This window comes from Argopecten irradians, chromosome 3, assembly GCF_041381155.1.
Source record: "Argopecten irradians isolate NY chromosome 3, Ai_NY, whole genome shotgun sequence".
NCBI classification, from domain to species: domain Eukaryota; kingdom Metazoa; phylum Mollusca; class Bivalvia; order Pectinida; family Pectinidae; genus Argopecten; species Argopecten irradians.
Window position 1 is genome coordinate 58,598,885 of NC_091136.1, and position 21,698 is coordinate 58,620,582.

The 21,698-nt window shown below is 36.2% G+C and overlaps 1 protein-coding gene across 1 annotated transcript; it reads right to left on the minus strand.

Annotated features, from left to right (window-relative positions):
- Positions 1-1,226: 1,226 nt before the first annotated feature.
- LOC138319759 (DNA repair protein RAD51 homolog 1-like) lies at positions 1,227-18,980 on the minus strand. Its single transcript, XM_069262892.1, has 10 exons — positions 18,751-18,980; positions 17,068-17,202; positions 16,130-16,267; positions 14,301-14,418; positions 13,712-13,803; positions 13,168-13,262; positions 11,777-11,890; positions 11,404-11,533; positions 7,989-8,016; positions 1,227-1,974 (listed from the first exon to the last, which is right to left on the minus strand). Exons 2-10 carry the CDS (start codon positions 17,152-17,154, stop codon positions 1,838-1,840), a joined length of 939 nt encoding a protein of 312 aa, XP_069118993.1. The 5' UTR covers positions 17,155-17,202; positions 18,751-18,980; the 3' UTR covers positions 1,227-1,837.
- Positions 18,981-21,698: the final 2,718 nt, after the last annotated feature.

A 21,698-nucleotide genomic window follows, 5' to 3' on the forward strand; every position in this document is an offset into this window, starting at 1 on the left:
TTTATACATGAAATTTGTGTGGAATCACAAAAGGTCAAAACCATTAATTTGAATAACTTGGCCCCTTCCTTGGTTTCCATGCTAAAGGCTTCTTCCCAATAAAGATATACCTTTTATTCTTTTTGACTCCTGTGACCTTGAGGCAATGCCATTCCTTGGTGCCAACTTGATAAAACCTTCGACTGACAAAGTTCAGTTAAACAAGTCTGGTATATTCAAGGCTAAATGCATGCTATTTCTGTCATTTCAAATTTTAGTCTTTTAGACTCATGTGACCATAAGTCGTGTGCATTTTCGTCCTTCTCTTCAGCATGCTAATGATGTTATAAGTCCAACATTATATATGTCAGTTACACACAAGTCAATTTACACTGTATATAGCTCTTCATTTCTACAGGATATCAGTCCCATATCATATGTCTGGACCAATTGACTATAAGAAAATATATAGTCTTATTTTAGCACATCTGACCATTGTGGCCACAATTGCACCATCCAAAATGAGTATGTTAATAGTATTCTTGCAGAAATTGAGAAGTCAATATATACTAAACTGCTTACTACCAATGAATGGACAACAGATTAAAAATAGTTGGTAATTTTTGTGTGGATAATATTTTTACAATACATTGTACATCTAAGTGTTTGCAAAAATTTCATCTGCAAAACAATAAGTAATAAATAAATTATATGGACTCAGCCATAAAAATGATATTCTCATTTTATATCAAAATTGTGATTTTCTTTTACCCATGACAATAACTGGCTATACAGTAAATCACTTATCTGTTTTCTGGTGATCTAGGTGCCTAATATATTCCAGCCGTATCATTATTTGATGGACCACGCTGTGCAATGTAACACAAAATAACGTTAATCTTGTAACCCTACCCGTTATTTAGGTATTGCTTAGTTCACACTGACACAGGTACAATATACACGGCAGCCACGCAATGATCATGCGTTTTTGGTTGAACACGATAAGGAGTATTCTAGTTCTATCATGCAAATTACAGTAGTGTTTGTTTAGTTTAAATATTCTAGATACGAAAATAGAAAACATGAAATATTTTACGAATGATAGTTGCTCCCCTTCCAATGCATATCCATGTCCGTATGTGTATACTTATACCGCTTTTTGTAGGTATCCTTATTACTGTATGTGTGAAGATTTAAACTTTGTCATGTTCAATTTCATAGTAGAGATACAAAACAAAACACAACTCTAAATCTTTTCAATTGATATTTTCTTATTTGAAACATCACAAAAAAGGCTACTTGCCTCTGTACTGCTACATGTATCACTTGTGCTATTTATTGTCAACGTGCTTTATAACACAAAATCTGTTCAGAACATTGTAGACACAAATCCATGGGTGTTCCGGTAATTTCTCCATTGTATAGTTGATGAAAATACATTATGCAGTCAAACACCAAATTGTAGTGGTGTGACAAGAATTATTGTATATTTACATGTGCCTCCTGCAGCACTGTGGCACATTGACATAATTTGACATAGCTATATAGATGGCAATCAAGTTATTGGACTCAGTTAATTATGAAAAAGCCTCCGACAACATGATCAGCTTCATTCTACTCCTCACTTATGGCACTTGGTTGTGTCTCTTGTGAAGCCTCATTAACTTGTTAACAGTCGTTATATCTGTCAAAGTCTGATCATGTGTAGAGGCACCCTACAGCTCTATCACTCACAAAGGAGCCACTTTAGGTTCACAGTCACTACCAGCACTAGTCATGGTCTCCTTTATACTTTGTCACATTCTGTCAATAGACAAATGGCATAAATACACTGTGTGGGTACAGTTGCTGGATCTGCTCAGTCTTTAGCATCACCAATACCATCAGCATTAATAGCAAACATAGCTTCGGCCTCGGGTAAACATGGAGAATCGTAGATCTTACATATTCTGGTCTCGCCTCTGCCTTTCCTTAGGTACAGTCTACAATGAAAACACCAAACATTTTAACACAAACAAGAAAACACCTACAGTTCAATACAAAGAAGAAAACACAAACAGTTCAACACAAACAAGAAAACACCGACAGTTCAATACAAAGAAGAAAACACAAACAAGAAAACACAAACAAGACAAGAGATCCCAGAGGGATCTTGGCGCCCACCAAAGAATGATCTATGTCTGACAATGGAAAGAGGGATCTTTTCTCTGCTTTTCAAACTTTTGCAAACATACTACATATAAAATTTGAGACAGATCGCTTCAGTACTTTCTGAGAAATAGCAGTAACAAACTTCAACTATCAAAATCCAAGATGGCTCCTTGGCGGCCATCTTGTAAATCGATCGGTCCCAAATCGAAATATGCACAACTAGGGCCATAGAGGAACCTATATATGAAATTTGAGACAGATTCATTCAATACTTTCTGAGAAATAGTGATAACAAACTTTAACTATCAAATTCCAAGATGGCAGCCTGGCGGCCATTTTGTTGACCGATCGATCCAAAAACGCATTATGCACAACAAGAGCCCTAGGGAAACCTACATATGAAATATGAGAAAGATCCCTTCAGTACTTTGTGAGAAATAGCGATAACAAACTTTAACTATCAAATTCCAAGATGGCAGCCTGGCGGCCATTTTGTTGACCGATCGATCCAAAAACGCATTATGCACAACAAGAGCCCTAGGGAAACCTACATATGAAATATGAGAAAGATCCCTTCAGTACTTTGTGAGAAATAGCGATATTAATCTTTAACTATCAAAATCCAAGATGGCTGCCTGGTGGCCATTTTGTTGACCGATCGATCCAAAAACGCATTATGCACAACTAGGGCCCTAGGGGAACCTACATATGAAATTTGAGAAAGATCCCTTCAGTACTTTCTGAGAAATAGCGATAACAAACTTTAAGTATTAAAATCCAAGATGGCTGCCTGGCGGCCATCTTGTTAACCGATTGGTCCTAAAATGCAATATGCACAACTAGGGCCCTAGGGGAACCTACATATGAAATTTGAGAAAGATCCCTTTAGTACTTTCTGAGAAATAGCGATAACAAACTTTTAGTATTAAAATCCAAGATGGCTGCCTGGCGGCCATCTTGTTAACCGATTGGTCCCAAAATGCAATATGCACAACTAGGGCCCTAGGGGAACCTACATATGAAATTTGAGAAAGATCCCTTCAGTACTTTCTGAGAAATAGCGATAACAAACTTTAAGTATCAAAATCCAAGATGGCTGCCTGGTGGCCATCTTGTTAACCGATTGGTCCCAAAATGCAATATGCACAACTAGGGCCCTAGGGGAACCTACATATGAAATTTGAGAAAGATCTCTTCAGTACTTTCTGAGAAATAGCGATAACAAACTTTAAGTATCAAAATCCAAGATGGCTGCCTGGCGGCCATCTTGTTAACCGATTGGTCCCAAAATGCAATATGCACAACTAGGGCCCTAGGGGAACCTACATATGAAATTTGAGAAAGATCCCTTCAGTGCTTTCTGAGAAATAGCGATAACAAGAATTGTTAACGGACGGACGGACGGAAGGACGGACGGAAGGACGGACGGACCACGGACAAAAAGCGATTTGAATAGCCCACCATCTGATGATGGTGGGCTAAAAATACAAACAAGAAGACACCGACAGTTCAATACAAAGAAGAAAACAAACATTTCAACACAAACACAGAAAACACCGACAGTTCAATTCAAAGAAGAAAACACAAACATTTCAATACAAACAAGAAAACACAAACAGTTCAATACAAAGAAGAAAACACAAACATTTCAATACAACCAACATTTCAACACAAACAAGAAAACACCGACAGTTCAGCACAAACAAGAAAACACCGACAGTTCAATACAAAGAGGAAAACACAAACATTTCAACACAAACAAGAAAACACCAACAGTTCAGCACAAACAAGAAAACACCGACAGTTCAATACAAAGAAGAAAACACAAACATTTCAACACAAACAAGAAAACACCAACAGTTCAGCACAAACAAGAAAACACCGACAGTTCAATACAAAGAAGAAAACACAAACATTTCAACACAAACAAGAAAACACCGACAGTTCAGCACAAACAAGAAAACACCGACAGTTCAATACAAAGAAGAAAACACAAACATTTCAACACAAACAAGAAAACACCAACAGTTCAATACAAAGAAGAAAACACAAACAAGAAAACACAAACAAGAAAACACCAACAGTTCAACACCATGTGTTTCAGACTAGGGACTAGTACAGTTTGAATTATTATAATTGCAGATGTAATAATACAGATGGAAAGCTACATTTTTGATGGAATGTTTTCAATAACTTAAATTAAACCAAAACAAGAGATCCCAGAGGGATCTTGGCGCCCACCAAAGAATGATCTATGTCTGACAAATGAAAGAGGGATCTTTTCTCTGCTTTTCAAACTTTTACTACATATTACTATATATGAAATTTGAGAAAGATCCTTTGAGAACTATCTGAGATATATAACGGTAACAAATATCAATTATCAAATTCCAAGATGGTGGCCTGTCGGCCATCTTGTTGACCGATTGGTCCTAAAATTCAAGACAAATTGGAGACAGATCCCTTCAGTACTTTTGAGAAATAGTGGTAACAAGCTTCAACTAACAAAATCCAAGATGGAGGCCTGTCGGCCATCATGTTCATCAATTTGTCTCAAAATGCAATATGCACAACTAGACCCCTAGGGGAACATGGACATGCAATTTGAGACAGATCCCATCAGTACTTTCTGAGAAATAGTGGTAACAAGCTTCAACTATCGAAGTCCAAGATGGCGGCCTGTCGGTCATCTTGTTCACCGATCGGTCCGAAAATGTGATATGCACAGCTAGACCCCAAGGGGAACCTGCACATGCAATTTGACACAGATCCCTTTTTGAGATAAAGCGGTAACAAACATCCATTGTCAAAATCCAAGATGGCGTCCTGTTGGCCAACTTGTTCATCGATCGGTCCCAAAATGCATAATGCATAACCAGGGAACTAGGGGACCATGCACATGAAATTTGATACAGCTACCTTCAGTGCTTTCTGAGAAAAAGTGGTAACAAACTTCAATTGTCTAAATCCAAGATGGCGGCCTGTCGGCCATCTTGTTCATTGATCGGTCCCAAAATGCAATATGCACAACTAGGGCCCTAGGGGAACCTACATGTGAAATTTGAGAACAATCCCTTCGATACTTTCTGAGAAATAGCGGTAACAAACTTTAACTATCAAAATCCAAGATGGCCGCCTGGTGGCCATTTTGTTGACCGATTGGTCCAAAAATGCAATATGCATAACTAGACCCCAAGGGGGAACCTACATGTGAAATTTGAGGAGAATCCCTTCAGTACTTTTTGAGAAATAGCGGTAACAAACTTTATCTATCAAAATCCAAGATGGCGGCCTGTCGGCCATCTTGTTGACCGATTGGTCCCAAAATGCAATATGCACAACTAAACCCCTAGGGGAACCTACATGTGAAATTTGAGAGAGATCCCTTCAGTACTTTCTGAGAAATAGCGGTAACAAACTTTAACTTTCAAAATCCAAGATGGCGGCCTGTCGGCCATCTTGTTGACCGATTGGTCCCAAAATGCAATATGCACAACTACACCCCTAGGGGAACCTACATGTGAAATTTGAGAGAGATCCCTTCAGTACTTTCCGAGAAATAGCGGTAACAAACTTCAACTATCAAAATCCAAGATGGCGGCCTGTCGGCCATCTTGTTCACCAATTGGTCCCAAAATGCAATATGCACAACTAGACCCCTAGGGGAACCTACATGTGAAATTTGAGAGAGATCCCTTCAGTACTTTCTGAGAAATAGCGGTAACAAACTTTAACTATCAAAATCCAAGATGGCCGCCTGGTGGCCATTTTGTTGACTGATTGGTCCCAAAATACAATATGCACAACTAGGGCCCTAGGGGAACCTATCATATGATCCCTTCAAATTTAAATTAGAAAGATCCCTTCACACTTTAACATACAAGATTTTACACATCAACATTTCTAACCATTAGTGATCATGACTGCCACACCAAGAACATGATTTTACACATCAAACTGACTGCCACACCAAACTGTAACATACAAGATTTTACACATCAACATTTCTAACCATTAGTGATCGACTGCCACACCAAACGGTAACATTTACAAGATTTTACACATCAACATTTCTAACCATTAGTGATCATGACTGCCACACCAAACTGTAACATACAAGATTTTACACATCAACATTTCTAACCATTAGTGATCATGACTGCCACACCAAACTGAAACATACAAGATTTTACACATCAACATTTCTAACCATTAGTGATCATGACTGCCACACCAAACTGTAACATACAAGATTTTACACATCAACATTTCTAACCATTAGTGATCATGACTGCCACACCAAACTGTAACATACAAGATTTTACACATCAACATTTCTAACCATTAGTGATCACGACTGCCACACCAAACTGTAACATACAAGATTTTACACATCAACATTTCTAACCATTAGTGATCATGACTGCCACACCAAACTGTAACATACAAGATTTTACACATCAACATTTCTAACCATTAGTGATCATGACTGCCACACCAAACTGAAACATACAAGATTTTACACATCAACATTTCTAACCATTAGTGATCATGACTGCCACACCAAACTGTAACATACAAGATTTTACACATCAACATTTCTAACCATTAGTGATCATGACTGCCACACCAAACTGAAACATACAAGATTTTACACATCAACATTTCTAACCATTAGTGATCATGACTGCCACACCAAACTGTAACATACAAGATTTTACACATCAACATTTCTAACCATTAGTGATCATGACTGCCACACCAAACTGTAACATACAAGATTTTACACATCAACATTTCTAACCATTAGTGATCATGACTGCCACACCAAACTGTAACATACAAGATTTTACACATCAACATTTCTAACCATTAGTGATCACGACTGCCACACCAAACTGTAACATACAAGATTTTACACATCAACATTTCTAACCATTAGTGATCACGACTGCCACACCAAACTGAAACATACAAGATTTTACACATCAACATTTCTAACCATTAGTGATCACGACTGCCACACCAAACTGAAACATACAAGATTTTACACATCAACATTTCTAACCATTAGTGATCAACTGCCACACCAACTGAACATACAAGATTTTACACATCAACATTTCTAACCATTAGTGATCACAATGCCACACCAAACTGTAACATACAAGATTTTACACATCAACATTTCTAACCATTAGTGATCACGACTGCCACACCAAACTGTAACATACAAGATTTTACACATCAACATTTCTAACCATTAGTGATCACGACTGCCACACCAAACTGAAACATACAAGATTTTACACATCAACATTTCTAACCATTAGTGATCACGACTGCCACACCAAACTGTAACATACAAGATTTTACACATCAACATTTCTAACCATTAGTGATCATGACTGCCACACCAAACTGAAACATACAAGATTTTACACATCAACATTTCTAACCATTAGTGATCATGACTGCCACACCAAACTGAAACATACAAGATTTTACACATCAACATTTCTAACCATTAGTGATCATGACTGCCACACCAAACTGAAACATACAAGATTTTACACATCAACATTTCATTTAACCATTAGTGATCATGACTGCCACACCAAACTGAAACATACAAGATTTTACACATCAACATTTCTAACCATTAGTGATCATGACTGCCACACCAAACTGAAACATACAAGATTTTACACATCAACATTTCTAACCATTAGTGATCACGACTGCCACACCAAACTGTAACATACAAGATTTTACACATCAACATTTCTAACCATTAGTGATCATGACTGCCACACCAAACTGTAACATACAAGATTTTACACATCAACATTTCTAACCATTAGTGATCACGACTGCCACACCAAACTGTAACATACAAGATTTTACACATCAACATTTCTAACCATTAGTGATCAAGACTGCCACACCAAACTGTAACATACAAGATTTTACACATCAACATTTCTAACCATTAGTGATCAAGACTGCCACACCAAACTGTAACATACAAGATTTTACACATCAACATTTCTAACCATTAGTGATCATGACTGCCACACCAAACTGTAACATACAAGATTTTACACATCAACATTTCTAACCATTAGTGATCATGACTGCCACACCAAACTGTAACATACAAGATTTTACACATCAACATTTCTAACCATTAGTGATCACTACTGCCACACCAAACTGTAACATACAAGATTTTACACATCAACATTTCTAACCAAAAAACATTGTAATGCATTAGGATGCAGAAGTAAACTCTTAACCATTTCATATCCAGGCTTAGTCATTAACATTATTGGAAAAAGAAATTCATGTCAATGCCTGGTATTGGGATTCAGTTCTGGGGTACATTACCTTTTCCTGAACTCAAAGTACACTCTGCAGTTTAAAACAAAATTAATGGGACTACAGTAAATCATATATAATTGTCTTGCCTTTCCCACTTTATAAATAATATTTTTAAAAGACTTACTGGTAGTTTACATGTATTTGACAGACTAACAGCAAAAGTATCTCTTTTTAAGATTAATCCTTAAAGCATGAAATGATAAACATGAGAACTTGTTTAAGTCCCAATTTCTGTATCTGTCTTATTTTTTCATGATTTAGAAGAATTTTGAAACTAGAATTGTGTCAGTATGACATGAAATGTCGCTGCAACAACAAATTTTGATTGCTTTATCTTTAAAACAATCGATCCTACAGATCCGATGTTACCTACGAAACATGTGTGTTGGATACATAAAGTATTCAACAAATCAACTGCTAGCGACCAAAACTAGGTCATCGTCTGAAGCCACATACCGACTGGGAAACACGCTAATAATACAGAACAAGAGGTCATCTGACTCAAGGCACAAAACCAGTCACATTACAAAGTAGTGGTTAACAATTAATATAAGCAATAAAAGGAACACCTTAATTGAATATTTGATAAACAAACTTGGAAGCCCTTCATCCTAGTACCCTGTAGGCCAAATATCAAGTCTCTAGGCCTCTTAGTTATTTACAAGAAGTTGTTTAACATCTTCCTGTTCGTGTGTTTTTGATGTGCTAAATAAGTGAAATTAGCAATTTTTTGTATATCTAAATTTCCACACTTTTGCTCTATATAATCATAAAGTGTTATAGACCATTGAAAAGTATATCATCTGAATTTTTTTTTTCCAAATATAGTTTTCACCGTTGACTTTTATGGTAGTAAAGGTCAAAGGTCATAAAAATCTCCTTTATTGGAAAAAGAAATTCACTTCACAATTTTGTGTTTCTTGATCATTTAAAGTATGGATCAAAACCAGAAACGGTAAAATTGAAGTTTCAATGTAAATTACAGGTAGTTCTGAAGATAATCCTATGAGTTCCGCAAGTTCAAATTCACGCATATTCTCGCTAATATTTCAGTACCCCGGTTAAGATACTTTCTTCAGTACGCATAGTAGTCTATTTTATCATTATTTTGATATATTCTGTGTATTAAATATGTCTTTGATTAAAGATTTAATGTATAATCGACTTTATTTAGAGAGACGTATCCCATAATGCAATACAGAAGCTTTATTTTTGTAAATTTCCAGATATGGCCTCGTGGTGTTTGACGCTGCAGAGATTGATTAAACGATATTGTATGTAATTTACGTGTTTAAACTTGATTGCTGATTATTTCGTTGAAATCATGACGACAGGATTCCGGGAAATACACCTGTTGACAAATAACAGTCGGTAACACGTGTGTAACACGTGTGCAAGTTAGCAGTCATTCAGAAGAGTGTTTTCTTGCCCTCTGCAGACATTTCTTGCACATACATAATATTTAAATAATATTTTATTTTTTATTTGATATTCTATACTTTTTGACGACTTATTATTATTATCTCGATAACAACCCCAAAGAAAATCGATAGCGAATTCAGTCCACCATTGTGTTGTAATTGTAAACAACCACACTTCAGTCGGCTGATTTTCCGTGAATTAAACAATTTTCCGATTGAACATGCATCTGCTACGTAATTTTTTTCATCTTTATTATATTTTCATTACATATTATATCTTTTAAACACTTTTACAGCAATTTTTTCGATGTATAACTTAACTTAAGCGGCAAGTAAAACTTACGATTTTCACATAAGAATCATTACGTAATAATGCAAAAACATCGTCAGATTTTGGTTTTCGTCCATGGATAAGTCGCACTGGTGTATAAGTCGCACTCCTGTTTTTCAGGGAAAAAAGTTGCGACTTATACTCCAGAAAATACGGTAATATTGTGCGATATGTGTGACACACATGTGATAGATCTATTCTGAACTCATCGTATATTGCCGTATTCATAGGGCTGCAGGGTTCCGGGTGATAGCGAGAGAAGTAAAAAAAGGCTGCTCAAAGCAAAAGCTTCATCTAATCGCTGGATCCTGGCCTCCTTGCTTTTAAAGAAGAGCTTTTTAGTTATGCGGTAACTAGCGAAGAGTCATTGAGGTTTTTACACCGACACGAGGTAAGAGAGATGACCATCCCTGAAGCGTACAAGTGGATGTTAATTGATCGGATAATAAAATTACAAAAGCAAGGAGCAAAAGCAAAATGAAGTCCAAAGCTGAAAGCCCCGATGTCGGTACACCAAACACATTGCAAAACTCCAAATATAGTGCAAAACGACTTAGATAATTTGAAAAATCAGGTCGATACAAACGAATGTAACATCGGAAACACCAGATCTTCTGCATATACTAGATCTAATGGCAGTGACTCCCGTTAGTGTAAGATCTTCCACACATGTTTTTCTTATCGGGCACAGCCATATTATCTATCAAACTCTTGCAGATTTAAAACGCTTTTTGCGAGAATATTGTCCGATAAACTCCGCCCACTCGTTCTATCGCCTGGCGTCAGGTAGACTTTGTAAACTCTGCCCCTCCAGATGATTGACAGAATCACTCGACCAGACGATAATATCTGTCGCTCAACTTCCCGAGGTATTACATCAGTAATTTTGTCAACAGTTAGGCAATCACGGCAGTAACTTTTGTCCATGTGTTCTGGGTGATGCAAAGAGTAACTTGATCAATTTCTAAACAAATAAAAACTTGCAATGCATGCTTATCTACATATGGTCTTAATCATCAGATCTATTATGGCCCAACTAAAATAGAAACAACTAAATTATTCTGTATAAATTCATGTTGACTTTATTATATTACATAACCCCCATCCTAACGAGAATTAAACCTTTGACAAGGTTACCTCATCTGCCAAACGAAGCAGCATCCGTAGAAAGCGAGCAAGGTGCATTTGTCTGGCTGAGAGTTCCCCTCTTCCTGAATAGTCTGTTCTGTACAGCGCTGTAGCACTGTCCACTATCAGTAAAGCATATCTACAGGAAACAAAAGAAAGGTTAAGGCAGGTGTCATGGAGGCATATAAAAGAAAATATGTTAAATTTCTTCAAATGATATTTAAATAATGTCAACATTTTCATCTAGTTTTTCCAAACACTTTTGATAGCTTGTAATTATTGCCATTCTCTTCACATCGTTACAGTGTCTGCCAAGACATGATGTTTTTAGCTTGGTTTTCTTTGATTGCTTCTGAAGCTACATGTCGTCTAAATAATTTACCTTGACTCTGACATCATAGCTGCCGCTTGTACCAGAAGTTGTGACTGGTGATCGCTGTTATAGGCTCGTGCACAGGCTACGTTGTCCAGCACGTCACTTCCTGACAGACCATATCTGTAAAGAGCACAACAAATAGGTGAGTGTTGGTGGACTGTTTATAAAATTTGTTTATTTCTTTATACTACATTTCATTATAGGCCCAATATGAATACATTCAGCAAAAAGACGCCTAGAAGCCTTAATATTCATCAGAGTGTTTTCTCTTTATGTCCCCTGGATTTCAGCAAAGACCAATGTGTGCAGAGTATCAATACCAAAACAGTTACACCGATTCAAAAGTTCATAGCTTCTTTTCTTAAATTGATTTGATGAGTCAAGAATAACATTTTGATATGTCTTTGTCTTTTGACCAATTTTGGCCCCACCCCTTGGGCCCCTGGGGATCACTCAGAGATCATCTGTTCATAACATTCTACTAAGTTTGACTTGTTTCCTATAGGAATTGAACAAATAATAATGCACAAAAATGTGTTTTTAACTATAGTAAAATTAACCCCCTCCTCAAGGGGGAAAACCAGAAACCCAAGGGTCATGAAATTCACAATTTTTTTAATGGACCTAAAGACACTTCCATCTATGAAGAGTTTTTTTGTCATTTTCACATTTTTTTTAGTGCTGCTCCACAGGCCCCTGGGGTTGGGAACCTATAATTCACAATCTTAATTGATCTTTGCTTACATAACGTTTCCTAAAAATTTCAATGAATTTGGTCTGTGGTTTTGGAGAAGTAGAAAATGTTAATTGTTTACAGACAGTTGAGACATTAAATTAAGAAGTAAAAATTCAACCATTACATTCAACAATGTTATCAACATTTGATGACTTTAAACAGCAGGGAAAATGTAACTTGTTGTTTGCAATATTGCCAACCTCTCATGAGCAAATAGCAGGTGATCATCTTGAAAACGAGGGTGAAAGGGTCAAAACAAGGGTCATGTGCATAACACAATCTAATAGAAATTAGACTTGTGATTTTGCTCCACTATGATGCTCTATGTTACGCTCCAATACAAGATCTAACAACTCTCATAGGGGTCATGCTGAGGTGACCCTGAACAGGGTGTTGTTAGATCTTGTATTGGAGCGTAACGTAGAGCATTGTAGAGGAGTGGAATTACAAGTTTTTGTTTTGATTGGATGGTGCACAACATTCCTCCGTACTTGCCCTAACTTTCTTAGGACTGTTCTGAAAGCATCAATGGTGTTTATTACAGGAGATCTAACTCATCAATCAAATTATTTTGAAATTAAAAGCGTCCCGTACACAGATAACTTATGAAAAGATTTAATCTTAAATTTAATTTCAAGTATTTCACTTGATAATTGCAGACCTCTCTGCAACTGCTAACAGCCTTTCTGGTCTAAAAGTTCCTTCTGTGTCTACATACAGTGCCTTTCCTTCGCCTCCTCCCATATCAATGGGTAACTGTAAACAGAGCAGGTCATTATCACAGAGATCTAGACAGATATTGAAATGTTAGTCTTTGTCAAAGAACCTCAAGATTTCTACCACTAATAGAAATGAACAAACCTTCTACACCACTTATTGAAATACTTGTATTCTGCAACTTATTTTATCATATTAAACACATCACAACTTAAACTGTAATGCATATATCAATTGACTGTATTGCATGAACTATTTGTTAATTTGTACTTTCTTTCAGGGTTTGGTGTACAGTTAATAAATCCACTATTGAATTAATTAAAGGTCTTTGTTTTTATATAAGTGGTTCCATAGCAACCACAAAACACAATGACCATTTCTACAGAATGAAACATTAATAAAGTATTGTTTTTAAGCCTAAACAGACTTTCTTAAACAAACATGAAGGAAAGTAGGTATTTAAATTTTACACATGTTACATTGTATACCTGACATGTGACCGCTAAGGTATGACAAATCTGTGTTTTTCCTGTTCTGAACTCTCCAAAGATTTCTGTGATAGAACCAGTCTCAATCCCACCTGTATCAACAGAGAGACAAGTTCATGTATTCTTTCATATTGAAAATTAAAAATTATTTGGTTTAGAAAGGAAATATCATAAAAGTTTGCTACAACCTGTTTACTGTTACATAAAACTCAACAATGTCATATATTATACATTCCTTGTGTACAGGAAAACAAGTTCATGTATTCTTTCATATTGAAAATTAAAAATTATTTGGTTGTAGAAAGGAAATATCACACAAGTTAAATGAATTGCTACAGGTAATAAGAGTTTACATAAAACTCAACAATGTAATATATTATACATTCCTTGTGTATTTTAATAAGTATTCATCAAAAAGCATTGTTAATTTTTTCAAATAAAAGATACCCGAGTAAAATAACCATATATTGTGATTCTTCATTGATAGATATGGTCAGTAGGTAGATACATTGCTGGGAAATCCACATTTAAAGTATTGTTTAGCAGGGATTTCCCTCATATATATGAAAAGGTAAGTACTATTTAATACCTTGTAAGAGTTTATCTAGTTCTTTTGAACCTGTGGTGACCTGAATAATTTCTGATCTCTTCTGGTGGAATTCTGTTGCTGTAGTAAATCCCATGGGAACCAGTTTAGCAGCCTCAGCCTAAAATTAGTGTAAAGCAAGCTACAAGTAGTATGGGAAAATAACATCTTCATATATATTCATTGTAAATTATACAAGAGGCCCATGGGCCTTAACGGTCATCTGACTATTAGTACAACATAGTCGTTTAAAATTTTAGCCTATTTGCCGCCCGTGACCTTGAATGAAGGTCAAGGTCATTCATTTGAACAAATTTGATAGCCCTTCATCCCAACATGTACCAGGTCCAATATCAGTACCCTGAGCCTTCTGGTTCTTGAGAAAAAGTCGTTTAAAGATTTTAGCCTTTTTGACCCCTGTGACCTTGAATGAAGGTCAAGGTCATTTATTCGAACAAACTTTGTAACCCTTCATCCCAGCATGCCACAGGCCTAATATCAGGTCTCTAGGCCACTTAGTTATTCACAAGAAGTTGTTTAAAGAATTTTAGCCTACTTGACCCCTGTGACCTTGAATGAAGGTCAAGGTCATTTAATTGAACAAACTTGGTAGCCCTTCATCTCAGCATGCCACAGGCCTAATATCAGGTTTCTAGGCCTCTTAGTTATTCACAAGAAGTTGTTTAAAGAATTTTAGCCTATTTGACCCCTGTGACCTTGAATGAAGGTCAAGGTCATTCATTTGAACAAACTTGGTAACCCTTCATCCCAGCATCATACAGGCCAAATACCACTACCCTGGGCCTTCTGGTTCTTGAGAAGAAGTCGTTTAAAGATTTTGGCCTTTTTGACCCCTGTGACCTTGAATGAAGGTTAAGGTCATTCATTTGAACAAACTTGGTGGCCCTTCATCCCAGCATGTCACAGGTCCAATGTAGCCCTTCATCCCAGCATGAACAAACTTGGTAGCCCTTCATCCCAGCATGCCACAGGCCTAATATCAGGTCTCTAGGCCTCTTAGTTATTCACAAGAAGTTGTTTAAAGAATTTTAGCCTATTTGACCCCTGTGACCTTGAATGAAGGTCAAGGTCATTTATTCGAACAAACTTTGTAGCCCTTCATCCCAGCATGCTACAGGCCTAATATCAGGTCTCTAGGCCTCTTAGTTATTCACAAGAAGTTGTTTAAAGAATTTTAGCCTATTTGACCCCTGTGACCTTGAATGAAGGTCAAGGTCATTTATTTGAACAAACTTGGTAGCCCTTCATCCCAGCATCCTACAGGCCAAAATATCAGTACCCTGGGCATTCTGGTTCTTGAGAAGAAGTCGTTTAAAGATTTTGGCTTTTTTGACCCCTGTGACCTTGAATGAAGGTCAAGGTCATTCATTTGAACAAACTTGGTAGCCCTCCATCCCAGCAACCTACAGGCCAAATATGAGTACCCTGGGCCTTCCGGTTATTGAGAAGAAGTTGTTTGAATGAAAAGTTTACGCACGGCGGACGGCGGATGGCATACGGCGCACGGCAGACGGCGCACGGCAGACGGCGCACGGCGCACGACGACGGACGGTGCATGATGACAATAGGTCATCCTGACCCTTCAGGTCAGATGACCTAAAAATATTGAAAATGTCAAAATTTAAATGAAATGATATTTCAGCAGATATTGCATAGTATGAAAAGCTCCAATTCAAAACCAAACACCACTCTACATTGAGGAAGAAAAATTATCATTCATTAGAATTTATATCCTATCACACGACTCATCAAGATAATTTTAGTAGTTTTTGAATATATGGTAACTAAAAATGTCTAAAATATTTTCTCACCAAGATTTTGTCAGCCTTGGCTTCACTGATGCCTTTGATAGATAGAAGGTTTTTCTTTGGGGTATAAGCAACAGATTCTACAGTAAAATAACCAGCATCTTCCATTTTCTTTACATCTGTAGCACTGATACCATTTGCCTGTGGGGAAAAGGAGTTCAGATTAATTTGTGTAACTGTACGTAGTAATTAACAACTAAACATAATCATGTCCTATTAACTTCCTTATTTTATAATAAGGATGTACCAGGTTTAAGGGGAAATTAAAAGAAAGAAGAAAACAAAACATCAATTGACAGTTAGTAACACAACGTTACTAGTAACTGCACTAAGTGGATTACCCTGAGGTGGAAAGCTGGTCGTAATATGTCAGAACACGGAACACCACACCCAAATTAACCAAAAATAACCACACTCAAATTAACCTGGTAAAGTTGGGACTGTCTCAGAAATGTTACACGTCTCAGAAATGTTACACACTCATGGATATCAGACATGATATTGTCTCAAGATTCTTTATGAATGGTATTTTTGTCTTGATTTCTGGAGATCCCTTCTATTATTATTGGATCATTACTGGGAGAGATCATATATACATAGAGGGCAAAAGATGAGAGTCTCTATTGCAAACCAACCAGGGGCAAGATTTTTAAAATGTCTGAAAACCCATGGCTTGCCAATGCAACTTTGCATTGTCGAGATCCAAAGTTATATCAGAATTTGAACATAGTGTTCTGGTCTTGTACCATAAAACTGTCCTGTACATCACACTGTCTTGCTCTGGATATCTTTCCCTGACCTGAAGTGTGGATATTTTCTATCCTGGATAATAGAATTGTTATTTCTGAAATTAATTCCCAATACTGTCTACTTTCATGGGCCATTTTCAATTTTTTTCAGCTTAAAAAATGGAAATTTTTAATATTTGAAATCCCAATTACCTCCAGCCTGCTGAGAGGAAGGGGTCCAAATGTTTCATCCTCCACATCCAACACCTGCTCTGCTTGTCTACGCTCTTGCATTGCCATCTTGATTCTCTTTCTGATACACCTCTTGATCTCCCTCTATTCTAGGCACTAGAATTATCAATATCTCATCATATACTATATACCATGCAAAGACACAAACACTTAATTCATACTAAAGCATAATATCTATTCTAATTCAACAATGAATGTCAACAGAAATCATCACAAAATATAGGTCACAGATTTAATGTCTTTGACTTCCTTTACATCTTAAGCAATCCAAATTAACAATATTATAAATTATAGAGTTCATCTTAACAATGGTTTATATGTACCATCCATAACTTTTTCTTAGTATTGATCATGAGCTATGAATATATAGGTTGATGCCTGTTTTAATTTATGTTATTGATATAAACATAATGAATATGCCTATATTCAAATTAGTCAAGAGTCAGTTCTTTGATTTGCCTATTGTTGGAATATTTTGCCCAACATAAAACCCTAGCCCGAGATACTCTGGCCCTGACACCAGACTTAGACATCATGACAGATAGATGTCTGGTTTAGGGCCAGAGCACAGTAGTACTCGAAAACCTGGAATAAGCCGACACCGTTTGATCGCGGGCAAGTCATCTCTGATTCAGACTGACCACTGAGAAGCACCACTAAACTTAGTCTATCCAACAAACGAATATTATATCTACCCAAATATAGTAATCTGTCGAGATTAAGGTGATTTGGATACTACTAGAAAATGGCGACGATGACGAGGGAAATTTAAAGCTGTGGAAAAGAAACTACTGTGTTGACACAATAGAATGTGCATTCGTGATGAAATGGATGACTATGAGAAGATAAACTATTCATTTGTTGAAAAGACCAAGGTAAGTGGCGATTCTCGGTGGTAATATTTTGTAAGTAGTCTGAATCGGAGATGACCTGGCCCGAGGCCCGATTCCAAATAGTGTCGGCTTATTCCAGGTTTTCCAGTACTACTGCGCTCTGGCCCTAAACCAGACATCTATCTGTCATAATGTCTAAGTCTGGTGTCAGGGCTAATAAAACCCATGCATTACATTTTTCTTTTAGTTTTTGCATATGTGGTGTCAGAAAGGCTATATAAGTGAATAAGAGTTGATGTTGTCCATACATTCACAATGACCTGCTAAATTTTGCTTTTGGATGCTATGTCTGCAACCGAATATGAGGTCTTATGCGACTAATTTATATAAGATATAGTTTACAGTTGTACTTTCGATGATATAGAAGAACCATACAATTAAAGCTATAAAAGTATAAGCTCGGACTACAAAATGTAAATTAAATTAAAATTACCCGTATACATAATACTTTGAAAGAACTTGAGCGGAGAGAGGTGAGGGTGTAACCAAATTTTTCAAAACGGGCGGTCAAAAACTGATTTCTCTATAGTGTACTGTACATGTTTCTGTCGAAGTACAGTAAATCATCCAAGCTGCAGTAGATAAAATTTAAGGTAGTGCTGTGAACTGAAAATGGTTATTGATACAACGGAAATAAGACATAGGCTAATTACATAGAAATTACTACATAAAAAAATTGTTATCTAAAATATTCCATTTATGGTAAGCATTCGATTAAAACGGTAAACAACAGCTGACTAAAGCGACTTACGCAATCATAAGTGTTCCACGCCTTCCGTACGCCTATATACAGTGTTTTTTATAACCTAAGGTTACAAATTTAATTACAAAACATAAATTTAATTAACTAATTAATCTATTTTACTGAAACATGTCGCAACTTTCTGAACTTGAAACACGAAACTCCACATTTCGTATTATCCTCACTTCTGTGTAGTGTTGTTTTTCCGCAATCAGAAATCCCGCGTGAACGTCACTCCGGACGGAATGTTATGGTTGTTTTGATTGGCTAATAATTTTTTCTTTGAAAATAAAAACAATCCTAACGCTATAAGTATATTATTCATTTTATTCAGTATAATGTTAATATTCCATACCACAAAGGTACAACTTTATAATACAGAAATATATTAACGTCACTAGGTCACAGGTCAAAAGTTAATGTTGGCCCAATGTAACTATTTGACATTACGAGTTCGATTCCCAGCAAGGGCAGCATTTATTTATTTTTTTTTTTTTAATTTAATTTTACTTTAGTCAAAGCCAACAAAAAAGTATCGTTGCTGGTTTACTGTATAGCACACACATGCACGTATATGTAACAGGAGGGGAGAAAATGGTATCAGGACATCTCGGCACCTGGAGACCTCGGCACTTAGGGTTGGAGTCACTTCGGCACTTTTCCGAGGTCACCTCGGCACTTTTTTCAGATATCTCGGCACTTGTCGGTACAATGATAATAATGATAACTGAGTTTGACATTTTGTCAACAATATACATCATTAGTATATAAAGTCTCACTTATAAGCCCTAGATATATAAAATACCCCTTGTTGTGAGCCGATTTTTTGAGTCCTTCAATAATGTGTTACATCTTACTAAGTTACCCTCAAAAATTACATAAATTAAAGGTTCGCAAAATTAATGTTTTTACATTGAAAGGATCCATAGTGCGTTGCTTCATGCCATCGTGAGAAGGAAAAGATAGTTTAGTTTTCCGTTTTCATTAAAAATGTATTTTTAGTTTCGCTAGAACATGATGTAACCGGACACGTTCAAAACTTTTAGAGTAATTTACTTTTCCAAATCACAACAAACAACAAATTTACATATGCTTATATTTCAATAACCATATTTTCTTTTCTTCACACATGGGCATTCACTAAAACTCGGTAAATTAACTAGGATTTATCAACAAAATTAATACAGACGTAACTAGACACCAAATTTTCATTGGATCTCTTAGTTCAGTATGCCGAGGAAGTAAACATGTTCACAGATTATTTTCAGAATTCCTATTTCGAAAATATATGCAAAGGAAACGGTTTATCAATGTTTTCAGATTGTTTATGTCTTCCGTTACATTTTTTGATAATCTGTATTTTCAGTCAAAAGAAAAATTGCTATAGAGACGATAAATAGGGACAAAAGAAACACAAACACAAATGCATCTTCAAAGGAACAACGGAACTTTTTATTTTGTACAATTTAGGATCAAAACAAACGATATGTTAAGCAAATATACACATTTCATATTGATTTTTAAAATATTTGTAATATTTGGTTTATGTTGCAAGGCGAACGACGGAGGCCCCGCCCCTGCCATATCATTGGCTACTAGCCTCGATGTTCACGTGTCAGTCAATTATAATTACCAACTGATTGACGAGGCGTGTCCGCTCAGATTTAATATGCAATATGTTGCTATAAAGAAATCTTTAGTTATATTTTGCAATCATGTTCATTTACGTTCCGTCCTTGTATTTTGGCATACCGGAAACCAGAAACGAATACCATCTACTTAAATTTGATGTATACTCCATATGAACGGAGTAAATCATGAACATCGAACTTTTAATTAGATTGCTGTAAAACCTTGCGTGCGAAATTGGAAAGTAAAGCTCAGATATGTCACTGTCCGATGCACGTTCATGTCCTTATCAGTTCTGCCGGAACAAATCGTTGTTAAATAACCTAAATGAAATTTGCATTTGGGTTACAAAATTTCCAATTTTTAGTTTATGTTAAAATTTGTTACAGGGAAAGAAAATCATATTTAAATAAGGTTGTACAACCGTCTATATCTTCAATATGTTGTATCCAGTATTTTCAGTTATAAATAAATTATTAGGTAACTGTACATGTGGATTATCGGTAATATATTACGATGTTGAATTGACCAAATTACAGAACACTACTACTGTAGTACTGTAGCCAAATGCTCTACCGCTGAGGAATCTTGTCACTGATGATTGCCCGGTCAAATCCTGCAACACTCCTCTCTCCTTTTTCAAAGTCTTCACCCTCAAAGACGTAAGAGACCTTTATACCACAACTATGCATGGATATTTTAGTTGGGCGCCAAGTTTATAACAGGAGAAGAGAAAATGTAGCAGCCAGACCGGGATTCCAATACCCAGTCTAATATATATAATGATTGTTTAATATTTTTAATGCAATTTTTAACACACCAATTGGGTATCAATCAGTTTTTTCCATATTATTGGACCCTGACTTTGGCGAGAATAATGTTTCAGTTTGAATGATCTTTAATGCTTTTATATTTTAAACAAGCCTTGAAACTGTCATATCTATCCCACAAAAACATTATTTAGAGAGAATCTAGTTTTTAAATCTGAGGATTGGATTTTAAATATTTTATTTTGTCCTTTCAACATACAGAATCATATTTACAATGTAAATGTGCCAGGTTTAGGAGATGGAGAAAAGCTGGAGTACTCAAACGAAAACCACTGACCTACACTTAGTACCTGACCTACAGTTAGTAGATTTAGTACCCAACAACTGACCCACATCTGGTTTGAACCTGCAATCTAAGGTTTAGGACTAATGCTAATATGTAAAGACACCACCAAAGCCCCTAGCTAAATATCGGAAGCTATCTGGTTAATGATGACATGTCTATGGGTAACACTGTCATTTTTACAGAAAATGGAAAATAAATGAAATAAGACAAAG

What these genes read in the sequence shown, in the direction of transcription:
- LOC138319759 (XM_069262892.1), bottom strand. Translation starts at nt 17,154, where the DNA reads ATGGCAATGCAAGAGCGTAGACAAGCAGAGCAGGTGTTGGATGTGGAG. An exon ending in GCTATGATGTCAGAGTCAAG is followed by an intron (nt 11,534 to 11,776) that starts GTAAATTATTTA and finishes TGTTTCCTGTAG; the next exon opens with ATATGCTTTACTGATAGTGG. An exon ending in TGCTTCGTTTGGCAGATGAG is followed by an intron (nt 8,017 to 11,403) that starts GTAACCTTGTCA and finishes TGTATGTTACAG; the next exon opens with TTTGGTGTGGCAGTCGTGAT.